The 16,038-nt window shown below is 56.1% G+C and overlaps 1 protein-coding gene across 1 annotated transcript in view; it reads left to right on the top strand.

The window, feature by feature from the left end:
- MYO15A (myosin XVA) overlaps positions 1-16,038 on the top strand; it is an 84,220-nt gene that overhangs the window by 20,181 nt on the left and 48,001 nt on the right. The window contains exons 18-28 of the mRNA XM_077828730.1: positions 936-1,031; positions 1,416-1,547; positions 3,111-3,236; positions 3,471-3,548; positions 5,052-5,206; positions 5,673-5,718; positions 7,530-7,654; positions 8,044-8,161; positions 11,410-11,585; positions 12,455-12,549; positions 15,099-15,271. Coding sequence (XP_077684856.1) covers positions 936-1,031; positions 1,416-1,547; positions 3,111-3,236; positions 3,471-3,548; positions 5,052-5,206; positions 5,673-5,718; positions 7,530-7,654; positions 8,044-8,161; positions 11,410-11,585; positions 12,455-12,549; positions 15,099-15,271 — 1,320 coding nt within the window. The remainder of the gene's footprint in view (positions 1-935; positions 1,032-1,415; positions 1,548-3,110; positions 3,237-3,470; positions 3,549-5,051; positions 5,207-5,672; positions 5,719-7,529; positions 7,655-8,043; positions 8,162-11,409; positions 11,586-12,454; positions 12,550-15,098; positions 15,272-16,038) is intronic.

Raw genomic sequence — 16,038 nt, 5'->3', positions numbered from 1 at the left:
GTTTAACATGCGTCTGGTTCCGTCCTCATGGGTTGTAATCCAGTACGGGTCTGGGTGACATATGCCTCGTTGTCCTGTAAACATGCCAGCGGCAGAGAATCCGGGAATGGTTTGGAGACTTGGATGGTTTTGCCACCTGGGGCAGGATGCTCACTAAGGTCCAGGCCCAAAGTGCCACTTTCAGTTTTTTCCCTTTCTCAGCAGAGCAAATCCCCCTGAACGGTTTGTCAGGCCCCAGGCACTGATGTCTCCAGAATCGGGGGTGTTTGTGTGTGTTCCAGTCTTGACCTCGCCGCCCAAGCTCTGCTGATCCTCACCCACCACCCCAGCCCACCCTGATCTCTAGATCTGTCTGTTCCTGAGCCCCTGTTCCCGTCCCCCAACAACTCCTCCCCCACCCCCCGCCCCGAACTTCCTATGCATAAGAACACAGGAGGTGCCAGGCGGGATCAGACTATCTAGGTCCGTATCCCCTAACTATGCAATCCAATTCTTTCCTATGCCAGCCGTGGGCCATCTCACAGCTCTGCCAATGTGGCTTAGTCTCGCTGTGTATCATTACCTACTGTTCCAGTCCGGCTGTACCAGTGCATCTCAGTCCTGATCCCCCTCTCTCCCCCTCATGGGGCCTCTACCGCTGCTCGTCCCACAGCCCCTCAAAACCTGACCTGCAGCACCCCTTGCTATTCCAGTCCTGAGCCTCTCCTCAAGAGATGCAGCCAGTTGTGACCAATGTTGCCATTTTACATGGTCCTTCTGTGATGAGCACCGATGGGAGCAAGGCTGCGGCCCAGCAAATGCATTTGCAGTTTGGAGAAGAGCCAGGATTAAACTTCTAAGTACAGGGGTGAAAGTCTGCTGTGCTCACTCACTATCCCTTAGCCCTGCTGCGCCTGCTTCCAGGCATGCTTTACATGGGTGTGTATTTTCCACAGGACCTCAGCTTTAACAGCTTCGAGCAGCTATGTATCAATTATGCAAACGAATATCTGCAATTCTTCTTCAACAAGATTGTCTTTAAGGAGGAGCAGGTGAGCTGGGGAAGCTGGGTGGAATCGAGGCAGCGCCTGGCCTGTTCCTGCTACCTGCCAAACCTGCAAGTGAGAGAACAGTCCGGCCCCCCTTTATAACACCTCGGGGAAAGCTACACTGGGTGCTACCATTCCTAGTCCCCAGAGCTTACTTCAAAGCCTGCAGAGCAGGCTCCAGGATTATTTGAAACCCCTCATTCTTTGAAGGCCTTTGGTTGATCCCCGTGCCCCCTGGATAATGGGAGTTCTTCTGGAAAAGGTCGGCCTAGTAAGAACTATGTCAAGGCCAAATAATCGTAATAAAGACCTATAAGCCGGCTGACTAAGCCCAAATCACTGCGGCCTTTTGCTACCCCGTGACCTACTTGCATGCGCTTCCTGCAGGAGGAGTACGTCCGGGAACAGATAGAGTGGAAAGAAATCACCTTCAGCGACAATCAGCCCTGCATCGATCTCATTGCTCAAAAGCCACACGGGATTCTGAGGATCCTGGATGACCAGAGCTCCTTCCCACAGGTAGTGGTGCTGCAGAGGGCTTAGCACTGCCCGCGGCTTATTGGCAAAATGCGGTTCATTTTTAAAAGTGATCACGGCAAGCTAACCAGAGAGGCGAGTGCCATTAGCTCCTGCAGGTAATGGGGCTGATCCGCCAGTCCCTGGGTTCATTCTGATGCCTTGATCTCTGTAAAGGCAGTCAGCCTTATTTATATACTCTGATCCTTGTGTACGTAAGCTTTAGAGAGGGATCCTGGAGGCATCCTATGGTCACACTAAAGGCATTGGTTCAAATTCAGAGCTGCTGGGTGAGAAGGTGCAATCCCACTGTCCCCCCACCAGGGATGGAGGTGGCCAACCAGGGCAAATAAACTGGAGCAAGGGCAGGATTGGAGCAAAACTGCCATGAAACAGGAATTCTTTCCTCACCGTGGGTGGATGTGTGCACACCAGGGCCCCTTACTGGATGGAATCAGAGTTGCACAACTGTGTGTCACAGGCCCTATACTGCTGGATGAGATTCTCCCTTAGCTCGCGTGTTAGGAGGGCCTGGCTTTCAGGCTGTGTCCATACTGAAGCTGGAGATGTAATCTCCCACTCCGGCAGCCATACCTGCGCTAGCTCTGACAGAGCTGGCATGCTAAAAATAGCTGCGGCCACATGGGGGGTGGGACAGGTTAACCTTCCCGAGTACACTCCTGTCTGAAACGCTAGGAATGTACCCGGAGCAGCTAGTCTCTCCCATCACCCATCCAGCTGTGGCTACACTGTGAATGGTATGTCTACTCAAGAAATCACACTCTAGCTCCAATGTGGACATACCCTTTGAGCAGGAGGGTCTACAGTTCAGCGGCTGTGTTGCTGTGGAGTTGTGAGTGGTCGTGGGGACACCTGTGCAGCATGGAGAGGTTCAGGAAGTTCCAGGTGGCCGTAGATTGTCTACAGTGGCTTCTAGCCAGGGATCTCAAAGAGCGTTTACAGATGTTAATAAACGACGCCTCCCAAGCCCCCTAAGAAGGAGGGGACACTGAGACGTGTAGCAGTGAGGTGACTTGCCTGAGGTCACACAGTGAGTCAGTGGCAGACCTGGGAACAGATCCCCCAAACACGACTGTCTGACTCAGAGTTCTGTGCTCTAGCCATTCGTCAGTGCTCCTTCCAGCTTGTTGCCCCAATCCAGGTGAGTTTTACCTGCTTTCAGGTTTCATTCCAAATGTTTGGCCAGCTCTGCCAAGTGTTCCCTGTGATGTAATACTCCCCACCTATAGGCCAATGCTGAACATGGTGATGGTGAGGGGAGATATCAGAAGTTCCTTCCTGACCCTTCAGGTTATCAGTTTACATGGCCTGAAGCATGAAAAATTTTTCCACCCCTAAGTTCATATGAATGGCTCCCAGTGTTACCAATGCTCATGTAATCACCCAGCCCTCAATCTGGCTGACTGCTGATGCAGAGCAGTCCACAGGGGCTGGTTAAATAGTGATAAAGGCTGGCTAGAACAGTGAGGCTGCATGCTTGTGGCTGTAGCCTGCAGGCAGTCAGGTTGCCTACTTAACCCCTTGCACCCCTATTCCTACTTCCAGGCCACAGACCATACTTTCCTCCAGAAGTGTCATTACCACCATGGCTCCAACGCATTATACTCCAAACCAAAGATGCCTCTCCCAGAGTTCACCATCAAACACTATGCTGGCAAAGTAACCTACCAGGTGAGTGGCTGGAGAATTGGGATTCAGAGTAAGAGCAGTGCTCTGTAGCTGCCAGTCTGGCTCTCTTTCCCACAGCTGTGCCGCGAGCGCTAGATCCTCAGCTGGTGTAAATCACAACTCCAGAGGTGCTCTGCTGGCATACCCCAGCAGAGAATCTGGCCCTTAATTTCTAGATCTTCCATGTCATACCCAATGGGTTTGAGTAACTGGGGAGGGATCTGTTTATTTTTCCAGGTGCACAAGTTCCTGGATAAAAACTATGATCAAGTTCGCCAGGACGTGCTGGACCTTTTTGTCAACAGCAAAACCAAAGTAAGGGCTCACGCTGGCCTCTGACTCTTTGCTGCCATTGCTGGCGGTGCTGGCAGGGAGAGTGGCAGGGAGGGCGTTGGTGATGGATCTGGGGGTTGCCTGATGGTATGGTACAGCAGGATTGCATTTTCTATAAGAGGCAGTGTTGCCTATTAGACAGAGCGGTGGACTGGAGTCAGGAGACCAGGATTCTAGTCCCAGCTCTATCTCTGGCTTATTGGGAATAGACTTCTCTCTGGACCTCAGCGTCCCCAGATGATACTGACCTCCTCTGTAAAGTGCGTCGAGGTCTACAGATGATTAGAGCTAGGTGTGATTGTTACACGTGCTGCCACTCGTGAGACTCCCTTTCCCACTCAGAGCAGTGGCCACAGTGAACATAATTAGCTCCTCCAGTGTTCACAGGGCTGCCATGTGATTTCCCCCCTTGGAACGCTGTCATGCCTCTGGGCAGTATCTGTTATTTGCCTCTAAAGAGCAGCCCGTCTGCTTGCTCTCTGCCGAACAATGTGAATCCTGGCTACCGAGGCAGAATCATGGAAATCGGAACTAGAGAAGGCCTCTGATGTCACCTCCTTCTTCCCCGGGGCTTGGGGCAGGATCGGTCCCTCTAATAGGTTTCCCAGGGATTTGTCCAGCCGCTGAAGTCCATTCAAGAAGCTTCTTGGATGTGAGTGGAATTGGAACTAGAGAGGTCTGTGGGTAACCCAGAACACGGAGACACCTGCCAACCTTACGGGCACTTGTTAATCCACCTGGCAAGTTGGCCAGTGTGGTTTGTAAATGTACCACCTTCCCCCAAGACAGTGCTCCTGGGCGGGGTGTAACAGACAAGGCCACTCTAGGATTTTGAAGAATACTCACATGCAGATGCTAGAGGCAAGCACTTTAACAGCCACTGAACTCCACTCATTCCTGATTTACTTGCCCTATCTCACTCCAGCTAACTTGGCTGATAGCACTTTGCTCTTCCATAGCTCCTTTGGTCTGAGTATCTCAGACAGATCATGTGACAAAAACCAGATAAGCTTCCCAGCATCCCATGAGGACACAGTACGGGTGATCCCATTTTGTAGGTGGGGAAATCGAGGCACAGAGCAGGGAGGTGACTTTCCCAGGATCACACAGTAAGTCAGTGACAGGGCTGGGAAAAGAACCCAAGAGTCCTGACTCCCATTCCTGTGCTTTAAGTTTTGAACCCTCTGAGGATACACTGTGCACATAACGAACAATAATAATCCCTAACTCTTATCATCGGTAAATCTCAAAGAGCTTCACAGAGGAGGTCAGTATCATTACGCCCATTGTACAGATGGGGAAACTGAGGTCCAGAATGGGGCAGTGACTTGCCTAGGGTCACCCAGCAGGCATTGGCAGAGCTGGGAATAGAACCAGGTCTCCTGAATCCCAATCTAGTGCTTTATCCACTAGGCAACACTACAGAAGACATCTCAACAGAGCCTTATTCCTTCCTGCTTTTTAACTATGCCCCTCCCTTCCAAGGTGGTGGCCAACCTCTTCTTCGGCCATGCCCAGTTGGTGGCCCAGCAGAGGACCATGATGGGGAAGAACAGCACCGTCACCCGGCGGTATAAAGCACCTACGGTGGCAGCTAAGTTCCAGCAGTCACTCCTGGACCTGGTGGAGAAGATGGAGAGGTGAGTGAGCAGAGAGCTTAAAGAAACAGGGATTCAGAAAAGTGCCTATTCAGAGTGGGGAGGAAATGGGCTGGTGGGAAAGATCTGGCAGCTCCTCATCGTTCCACATTCCGGAGTGGGGTATAGACCGGCCCAAAGAGTCGTCCCGCAGAGTCCTGGTCTGGAACACGGAGGGAAGGGATCTTTCCAGGACATTGTAACAACATAGTTGCAATACACTGGTCTCCAGAGCCAGAAACTAGGACTCTCACGGGGCCCAGGGGAGTTAGGTGCCTTGGAAAGTCCCTGCCGGCATGGCTGACGTGCCTGGAATGCTCTTTGGTGAAGACAGCTGGCTTGGTTTCACGGTCACCATGTGCAGCAGAGACCTCCCAGCACTCCCTGGGAAGCCCTGTGGCCTCCAAGCTTGTGGGTTCCTTGGTCTCGGCTCCCCCAGCGGATAAGCCTGTCTCTCTCTCCGATTCAGGTGCAACCCGTTCTTCGTCCGCTGCCTCAAACCCAACAACAAGAAGGTAAGAACACGCCATGCGGCTGGTGGGGTGGTGGTGGGGAGGCCGGATGCAGGGTTAGCAGTGCCAAGGGTATGTCTCATTGACATAACCCCGGAGAGGGAGTTCCCCCTTCTCTCCCTGTTTCTATTAGTCCTGGGCACAATGGAAATGGTGGGCTGGGGAATGCGCTGTATGGAGAGGGGCTAGGAGTCCCAAGAGGTCTTGTACCTGTGCTGAGCAATGGCTGTGCCCCTGACGTCAGCTGGAGCTGTGGGTGCCCAGCAGCACCTCTGAACATCACGTCTTACCAAGGCACCCACAAAGGGAGCCCACTTTTAAAAACGGGGGCCAAAGTGACATGCCCAAGGCCACCCTGTGAGCCGATGGCAGGGCCAGGAATGGAAGCTGCAGTTCCTGATTCTCAACCCTGGGCATTACTCACTAGATCTGGCTTCTTCTTAGCACAGGGAGTAAGGCATGGGTGTCCTATATGGACACTGTGATAAGTGTGCCCAACCCTGGCTGGGGTCACAGTGGGTGCTGTAAAGGGAGGGGACTGCTGGTAGCCCAGTGCACCGGGCAAGTCTCCAGTTATGGCTTCACACTGTTCCCCAGCCTGGATCCTATCGCTCTAAAGGCTGTTTGGTGAGATGTCTGGCCTGCAGCTGCCTCATTGAACAAAGGGAGACAATGCACCGAGACTGGACCTCACCCATTGTCTCGGCTTGTTTGCTCTCGAGCAAACACACCTCCTGCTTTTTACCCACTCCCTTTCCTGGTTACCCTCCCAGCTTCCTTTGAGAGAAGAACCAGCTGCTGGGCCAGAGAGACAATAACGCTGCATTGATGTCTGTCTCTGGCCTCAGGCAATGTGTGTCCCAACTATCCTCGGCTGGGTGGAATCTCAGGCCTGCTTAAGTGTGTGTGATCACATCGCCCTCTAGAGGCTGAAACTGAGAGACTATAAGCCAGGGGTTCTCAAACGGGGGGTCGGGACCCCTCAGGGGGTCGTGAGGTTATTACATGGGGGGTCGTGAGCTGTTAGCCTCCACCTCAAACCCCGCTTTACCTCCAGCATTTATAATGGTGTTAAGTATATAAAAAAACTGTTTTTAATTTATAAGGGGGGGTCGCACTCAGAGGCTTGCTGTGTGAAAGGGGTCACCAGTACAAAAGTTTGAGAACCACTGCTATAAGCCTTACTATCACCACACAGACTGCGCATTCGGCCACTTAAGACACATCCGGCCTGGGCGACAGCAACCACTTTATTCCTGGAATAGCATTTGTCACAACCGAGCAGATATAAGCTCTTTGCAAACATGCTGCTTGACACTTTATCACAAAGAGTGGGGTGAAAAAGCTCTGTCCAGAGAGGAGAATCCCCTTGGAGATCAGGCTTTAGTTGCCGGTAGCAGGAGGTTTGCAAGCAGATGAACTGCACAAAAGCATTTCAGTAACATCAGGAAATGCGATGCTTTAGCCATGCTGTCTCATATGCAAGAGATTCCTCCTCCTCATTGCCGCCTTCTCCATTTCTTCCTCTCTCTTCTCCCCCAGAGCTCCCCCGAACCAGTGACACTCCCCGCACCTAGACCCTGATTCAGCAAAGCTCTTAAGTAAATGTGGAGCTTTAGGTCCCACTGAAGTCAGTGGCCTGAAGTTGAGCATGTGTCTGAGTGCTTGGCTGAATCGAAGCTCCAAGGCCGAGGATGCTGCATTGCCCCTACACAGCCACCAGCCCTGTCTTCCTCACTCCTGCTTCACTTGGCTCGAACGGGCGATTAAAGCCAGGCTGTAACGACCCCCCTCCCACCTTTCCTTTTGCTCAGGAGCCAGCTGTCTTCGAGGCAGACATTGTCAGCAGCCAGCTCCGGTACTCTGGAATCCTAGAGACCATCCGTATCCGCAAAGAGGGCTTCCCGGTTCGCATCCCCTTCCAGATCTTCATCGACAGGTGCTGCTGCCTGGAGTTGCAGATTCCAGACTGAGAAGCTTTGGGATGGGGGTGGGAAGGGGCATTTCCCAAGAGGGAGCTCGAGCAGACAGTGGGAGTGGTAGGGAGGGAGGGCAAGGTAGATTCCTCATCACTCGAATCAGTTGTAAAGGGGCCAGTCCCCCACACAGGGGGAACACACTATAGGGAGCAATCCAGTACCGCCCCCCACAGGCGGCTCCTATCAGGTCTCTTCCCTCTCTAATTTAAATGAGTACTGGGGATCGTGTCTCCCGAATTTCTGTTCTGGGCCCCGTTCTTGGCTCTGATGTGGGTGGAATTACTCAAGAGGGTTTGACTTGACTTGAGTCTGGATCTCATGCCTTAACTGTGCTCCCGGGGCCCTACAGGTACAGGTGCCTCTTAGATATCCGGCCTGGCATCACCCCAGATGGCGTGAGCTGTGTAGAGGTGCTGAAGAAGCTGTGTGCTGTGAGTCCCACCATGTACTGCATTGGAGTCAGCAAGGTACGGTTGTTGCCTTCCCCTTTGACCATGGCCAAGAATCTCTCGTAGCCTGGACAGGGGAAGGGAAATCAAGGGCAAGATGCTGTACGGATTCTGCCTATGGTGAGGGCTTATGGCTGGCTGGATGATGTCTCAGCCTGGGGAAACCCTGCACCATTTGTATCCTGTGGGCCACAGGGTCTGTTTGCAGGGACTGGCAGGGGAAGCTACCTCTGGAGGTTCCCCTGCATGAACCAGCCGCTCCAGGGAGGGCAGAGAAGGGCCTGGGCGGCCCGGCAACATTTGTCAAGGTTTGTGGACTGTTAGGGAGATTGGATCAACGTCTGCAAACAGAGCAGAATCCCAAACCATAACGATGGGCCTGAGGTCACATTTTCAGTTGTGCCCACGCAGCGTGCACGTGCAGCCATGCCCACGGAACGGCGTGCCCAGCTTGCACGTGGAACTGCACTCGTGAATCAAGTAACGGCACTCACGAGTGGCCCCTGGTGTGCAGAGTGGGTTCTCTGCATGAACGCTTACCTGCTCGCATGTGCAATCCTGGCGACTCCGTGCACACCATTGCACACGCACTTTTCACACGTGCACGATATAGGAAAATTAAATCCTAACCCTACCATTATTTCCTGGGGCTGCCCTGTCTGTCTGTCTGTGTCCATCTGTTGTCTTGTGTCTTTGGCTTAGATTGAAAGCTCTTTGGGGCAGGGGCTGTGTATGGTTCTGTGTTGGTACAGTGGGGTCTTGGTCTCTGACTGGAGCTCCTGCATGCTACCACCATACAAATAATAATAATGCTAATTATAATAATAATCAAGCCCAGATTGTGCAACACTCGTTTGTATGAATCCCATCAGTTCATGCCTGCCAAAGGCCTCCTGGAAGAAGGGTGCTGAACCACTCCAGAAGTCAGTATCGCCAACCCCAGAAGTTCAAAAATCATGAATCAGACCCCCAACTATCATGTGATTGGCCCCAATATTATGAGATTTTAAAAATATATTATGTTTTTGATTTGGCTTTGATTTTTGAATTCCCCATGTGTGTAGGGCAGTTATAGTGTGTAATCGCCCCCTGTCCTGCCAAGGTGCATGTGGGGCAGTTACTGTGGGATCTCCTGCTGCCCCCCCACACTCCCCCCGCAGGGATGTGTGGGACAATTAGTGTAGCCAATAAGATGGTTCTGGCCTTGCTGCAGAAGCTCTTGCTGTTGCTTGATGGTGCAGAGCTTTCAGCTTCTCTCCACCCCCCAAATTCTAATTAATGAATTATCTGTCCCTCCCCCAGCCCCACATCAGCTTTACCCCCACAACCCACAGCCTCACTTGCAGGTGCAGGGACTCCTCACTGCCCCGCTTACCAGCCTTGGTGTAGCAAGGATTGAGAGGGACAGAGGGGAAGAGCAGGGAGCAAACTGAGCCCGTGCTCACAGGAGGGAGGGGCAGGAGGAAGTGAAAAGAACCCAGCAGCTCATCCCTACCCAAAAACTCCTCTTGGCTCATGGGCCAGAGCAAAGGGGGAGTTCTGCCTGCATCTGTGGGGGCTGTGATTGGCTGCCCATCCCCAGGAGGCAGGGCAGTGGGGAAGGCAGCCAATCAGGGGATGTCCCCCCACCCCAGGCAGGGCTGAAATTGGCAAGAGAGTGGGAGCATCTCATGTCATCACCAGACATGCTCCAGTCCTGGCCGAAATCCTTGCGTGGAAACGGCGTGAGCTGGAGGCAGCGCGAGTGAGCGGTCATTGCAGGCGTTCATTATTCCTTGTCTTTTGGAAGCAGCCAGAGGGCTCAGTGGACCTCAGGGCCCCATTGTGCTGTGAGCTGAACAAAGCAGCGGGCTCCCCGCTCCCCAGATCATTCAGACATTACACAGACCAAATCTTCTGCCGTCTCCAGCTCTGGGCCGGGGTGAGGTGGGGCAGTTATGGTCTCTGCTGCCCCCACAGTGGTCAGGGAATCCCCAGACATTCCCCTGTTTCAGGTGGGTTTCCTGTGGGAGCCATTTGCTATGGCTGAGCCGATGTCAAAGCCCAGAGACTGCAGGGGTCTGTTGTGTGCAGTGCTTTTTTTTAGAGTGTCTGCATGTCTCTGGGGAGTTAGTCCCTGGATCTTTGTCCCCATGTCATAGAGCACTGCCCAAAGCATGATCTAGCCCCCTAGAAACACTCTGCCTGCTGGGCCCGGTGCTTTATCCCCGGCTGGTGCTAGGGCCCGTAACATTGGCCTGTGATGCTCTGTCGGCTCTGATCACGATGGGAAAATTCAGACGTGCCCTTCACCGTAGTGCCCACGGCCTCTTTGATAGCCAGACCTGTTGGGAGTTGGAAACAGATGTTGTCATAGCGAGAGTGATTACAGCTGGCATTAAAGGGACACCGGCTGGAAGCGGGCATGGCTGCCATCCTGCATGGTGACGGTACTCTTGGCCTGATACAGCCCTGAAAATCCTGCTGCCAAACTGGCCCCCTGGAGCCCTGATTACATGAGGTGGGGGTCAGAACTTGGGCCCCCAAGCTGCTGCAGGGGATGCTCGTGGCTGGGGTTGCACCCTCTCTCCCATGCCTGGGCCACGTCAATGACCAGCTCTCCTCGCTGGCAGGGAGGGTCACTGGTGGGCAAAGTTTTCGGAGGCGAGGGGAGTCCTTGATGCGCCAAGGAGAACCCTAGCTGGGTGACCTCAGCTAAGCACAGCCAGGGAGCTGGGCTTGTTGGGATCATGGGTGGGGGGTCCATTAGGCCACACTCTCCTCCCCCACCAGCCCCGCTCACGAGCTGCCACGGGATGGAAACTGACGAGCACCCCCCTGGCCCAAACACCTGCGTCTTTGGATGCCCTGGGCCACGACTGTGGTGCCCTGCCTTACGGCCATCAACCCCTTGGCGTCCGGACTCGGGTTGCCCTGCTGTGCAGCCCTCAGCAGAGTGGGATAATGAGATGTCCTGTGGCCATCTGCATGCAGCTCACGCGGGGCAGAGGCTTAAGCCAAACCCTTCCCAACCCTACTTTGCTAATTCTCCTAGAGCCTGCCCCAGCCCCCACTGAAATCAAGAAGAGTCTTTCCATTCCCTCCCACAAGCGCTGGGCCAGGCCCCTGGCACTGGGAGCAGAGGTCCCATGGAGGTCAGCGGGAGCGGCTGGAGCCTGGGGCAGGAGCAGGCCCCAGCCTGGCTGGTGTCTGTTGGGTGAGCAGGTCAGAAGCTGCCCCCCACAGGGGTGGGTGCTGATGCCTTTTCTCTCTCTCCCTGCTGCCAGCTGTTCATGAAGGAACACCTGTACCAGCTGCTGGAGAGCAAGCGGGACCGTGCCCTGCACCTGGCAGCGCTCACCCTGCAGCGTTGTGCCCGCACCTTCTTCATCAAGAGACGCTTCCGCTCACTGCGCCGCAAGATCATCCTCCTCCAAAGCCAGTCCCGGGGCTACCTGGCCAGGTGCTGGGGGGTGGGGCACCGCCGGGGTGCCGCTCTGCCCTGCCGCGCAGGGGCCCAGCCAGCCTCTCACTCTCCTGCTTGGGAAGGGCCGCGGGGATGAGCTACTGGGGGACCAAAGCCCACACCAAGGCCCCAAGCCCTTCGGGGCGCCCCTGGGCTGAGTTTCGAGTGGCCCTGCGCTGAGCTTTGGGATCAGGCGGGATCCAGGCAAAACCAAACCGTTTCAATGGGCAGAGCATAGACTATTAGAGACATGTTCCAAAACGAAACACGGGGGGGGGAGGGGGGGAGAATCTGCCCCCACTGCACTGGTGTCAAGGCCTATGGAGCAGGCACGACCTTTCACCCCACGGCAACCCCCGCCCCCCCAAAGGACCTGATCCAAAGGCCATTGGCAAGACTCCCATCAACATCAGTGGGGTTTGGCTTGGGCCCCCAGCTTCCGTGTTACATGTATGTAGAATCCTTGGGTAGAGTCCAAACCAGCGGGGCACCTGCAAGCGAGCCGTGCTGCCGACTGTCATTGGAGGATGGGCTGAAAATCTCTGTTCTCTCCCTAACCATTCCAGCTAGAAGTTGCGGAGGGGAGGACGGGGAGCTGGACTGGGAGCATCCGGCAGCAAACGGGGGACAGGCTGATTCGGTGCCATAGGAGCACTCTGGTGTCACGCACTTATGGCCAGTGCTGGTCAGGCAGAGCCCAGAGTCCCTTCCCTGTGCATGACTTCCCACCTTCCCGAAGCTGAGCTATTTGTTCCTGCTATTTGGGCAGTGCCAGGGGCCTTCCCCCTGGGCTGGGATCTGGGTACGGGGCCCGGCGTAGAGACTTCCACCTCCTCCACTAACCACAGGGTTGCTGTCCCCTGCAGGCAGAGGTACAAGAGGCTGAGGAAGAGTCTGATCAAGTTCAGGTCCCTGGTGCACATGTACGTGAATCGCAGGAGGTACCTCAAGGTGAGAGCAAGCGGCTGGCGCGGCGGAATGGCCCGGGGGGGCGATGGGAGGGAAGGGGGTCGTGCGATGTGCCACGGGCCTGTATCTCAGGGAGCTCCATCGGTCAGGACTAAGGGGCAACAGCAGAACTGTGGGGGGCTCAGGGGTGGAATAGCAGGTCGGGATTGAGGGGCACTGGCAGAAGCTTGCACTGTCTGTCCTTGTCTCTAGCTTTTGCTGTAGCACCAAATTCACCCAGAAAATCCAGAGTGTATTTAGGGGTAGCGGTGTCATTACCAGTCGCTCAGGCAGAAGTAAGGACGTAAGAACAGGCAGGCTGGGTCAGACCAATGGTCCGTCTGGGCCAGGATCCTGTCTTCTCATGGTGGCTGGCGCCAGATGCCCCAGGGGGAGTGAAGAGAACAGGGCAATTTATCAAATGATCCATCCCCTGTCCTGGCTCCTGCGCTGTGGGGGTGGTGCAGTCAAACCATCTGGATGCTATGGGCCTGTGCCACACGGGGCTGGTGTTAGTGACAGCCGCTTTGCACAGGACCAGTGACGCGGTGTCATTGTGCACAGCGGGTGTGACTCTGACCAGACGTGTAGGAGACACCGACATTGACGGAATTCATCGAAACCTGACTGGAGTCTTTGAAAGCGTGTCTGCTCCCTGCCCCACCAGCACAGGGGCGTTGACTGGCTGTCACATGGGAGTGAGATCCCAATGCTGGCACGTGCCCAGAAGCCCCTGGAGAGATGTGTGATTGCAGAGGGAATAGCATTCAGGTTTTGGACTCCAGCCAGTGCCGTGGGCCAGGGCAGGATCCTGTGGGCCAGAGCCAGCTGCTGAGCTGCTGGAAGTGAGAGCATGTTGTATGCTCCTGGTCCGCTGTCAGTGGCATCTGATCTTACCCGTGATGCTGGCTGGGGGGGAGGGTGTTCCCCTGCTGGCTGGGGACTCGGGAAGCTATGGATAGCCTGCAGTGGGGGCGCAGATCCAGCCGTGCGTGACCCCCCTGCCTAAGGGAAAGATGGAGGGCGGGGAGCTGCAGAGCGTATGAGACGCTCCCCCAGGGTGAGGAGCCCCCAGTGGCCACTTGCCTTGCCTGTGCTAATGCCCAGCCCTGCCCATGGCTCGCTCCTCACCATCTGGCCCCCAGTGCTCCCAGTTCAGAGCAGAGACTCTCTGGCTGCTGTGCTGGGGGTGGGAGATCTGGGCCAGGCACCCGCATGCCGGCACAGGAGGAAGGGTTAAGCCTTGACTTCGCCAGCTCTGTAGGCAAACAAACAGAGCAGCCTCAAAGCAGTGAGTCCCGCCCCGGCCAGCTGTGCAGGGACTAGCACGTCCCCTGCCCCAGGCACGGCAGCTGTGCCCCCAGGAGCCAGTCAGGGCCCATGAAGAGTGTCCGGTTCCAGCTGGATGGCAAGGACAAGGTGAGTAACCAGGCAGAGCGTCCGGCCCAGCCTAGCCGGGCGACAGGGACGAGCGCAGGGGAGCCAGGGGCAGCCTCTCTGCATGTGCAGGAGGGATCCTGGTGCCCACTCCCAGTGCCTGCCTGGGCATGGGCACTGGGCTGTCTTCTGATACTGATGGACCCCGGGGCTGGTCTCCTGCTGCCTTTCTTCCAGCGCTCAGGACAGGGAGAGGATAGAGCCAGGCATGGTGCAGGCAGGGGCTGGGCACCCTTCCCGTTCCCAGCTCTGCTGATACCCCCCAATACAACCTGCAGCCCCCTGCTATCCCAGCGCTGGGCTCCCCCCACAGCTGTGCTGAGGGGGTGCTGGCAACAGGGGAGCCCCTCCAGGTCTTGCGTGTCCATGCGCTGTCCAGCCACCAGCCCAGCCTGCTGTACCTCGCGGTACAGAACTCTGATCCTGCTGGTTTGGCTTCATTCCCGCATCACCCTCCCGCGCCCCTCCCATCCTGGCCAGATTCCTAGCGGGCAAGTGACCCGGCCCAGGCAACCGGAGCCATTCGCACAGCAGCCGGCTGGGTGTGTGTCGCGGCTGCTCTCCACGTGCCAATGTGCTCTGGTTTCAGAGGCAGGAGGAGGCTCGCAGGCGGGCGGAGGAGGAGCAGAAGGAGGCTGAGCAGGTAACGCCTGGTGGCCTCACGTGCAAGCATGCCGGTGCGTGGGTGGGAAGGATGTTTGCGCCTGCATGCTGATGCGGGCAGAGGGCACGCGTTGGACGTCGGTGGGGTGGGGGGTGCATGCCACTGCCCCTCAGTGGGGGTGTGTGTGTGCCCCCCCCCGGGCTCTGCGGTGGGTGAGGTGTGCCTGGGCTGGGGGTGGGCTTACGGTAGCTGCCCACTGGAGCAGTTCTGGGTCACGTTCTGCTGTTGCCCGCGTCAGCTGGACTCGGCCTCCTCCCTATGCTTGGCGGGGATGGTCGAAGGGCTCAGGGCCCTGCGGAGCGAAGCAGGTGGCCGTCTCTCCGTCTGGGGGTCCTGCTGCGGCTGGGCTCCCCCCGCACAGCCTGGGCTCCCCCCGCACAGGGGATTGGACCCAGAGAGGTGATGGGAGCGGGGGGAGCCTGTTAGATCATCCAGCTCTCCAGCTCAGCACCGGAGGAGAGCGTGGACGGTGACGGGTGTCTCTGTGCTCTGCTCTCAGGAGCTGACCAAGAGGGAGGTGGTGGATGTAACGCACCTGGAAGTCCCCGCTGAGCTGGCAGGGCTGCTGGAGGTGGCAGCAGGTAAGCGCTCATTTCCCACAGAGGGCTGGGTCGGAGCAGCTGGGAATGGTCCAGTGGCGATCCAGGCCACTAGCAAAGTCAGCTTCACCAGCACCGTCCTACTGTCCCTGTGGACGATCCCATGGGGTGTTCACCCAAGACTGCCCTGCTAAACATCTGCCTGCTTATGTGCAGCTCAGATGCCAGACTTCACCCCAGAGGTGGTTGCCCTGCAGTGATAGGTGAGGAACTTCCTAAATGTAGGGGGGTCAAATTCTAGCCAACTACTGCACCCCTAGTACGCCATGGGAGTCACGAGGGTGCAGCGGAGAAAAAGGACCTGTCCCCCAGCCTGTTAAATGCCTTGGGACCCTCAGGGAGAAAGGCCGGCTAGAGATGGAAGCTGTTATCACAACCAAGTCAGCAACATTGCACCAAGCTTCCGTCTAAACAGAGACTAGAGCGACCCCTTCCCAGAGAGGAGGCAGCAGGGGTCCAAATAGACTCGATTCTAGGCAGAGCTGTCTAGTGGTTAGAGCAAGGGACAGGGTTCAGGATGCCTGGGTTATATTCCCAGTTCTGTCATTGGCCTCTGGGCCTCAGTTTCCCCTGGAATACTGTTCGGTTTAGCTGGGCCACGTTGGTCTAGGAGTCTCCAGAGAGAGTCAGTGAGCGCTGTCTCTGCCCCGCCCCAAGAAGGAGCTCAACCCAGCCTCCTGGCTGCACCAACACGGGTTTGATTCTGACCTGCCCTGGAGCCGAAGGATCCCGGGCTGACACCCCCCAGGGAGCTTCTGTTTGTTGCCCACCTTTATTCCATAAGCCAGTGGCAGGGTCTGGA

Source organism: Eretmochelys imbricata, chromosome 10 (genome assembly GCF_965152235.1).
Source record: "Eretmochelys imbricata isolate rEreImb1 chromosome 10, rEreImb1.hap1, whole genome shotgun sequence".
Classification (NCBI taxonomy): Eukaryota; Metazoa; Chordata; order Testudines; family Cheloniidae; genus Eretmochelys; species Eretmochelys imbricata.
Note: the sequence above shows the minus strand (reverse complement) of the source record. Positions and strands in the feature narration are given on the sequence as shown.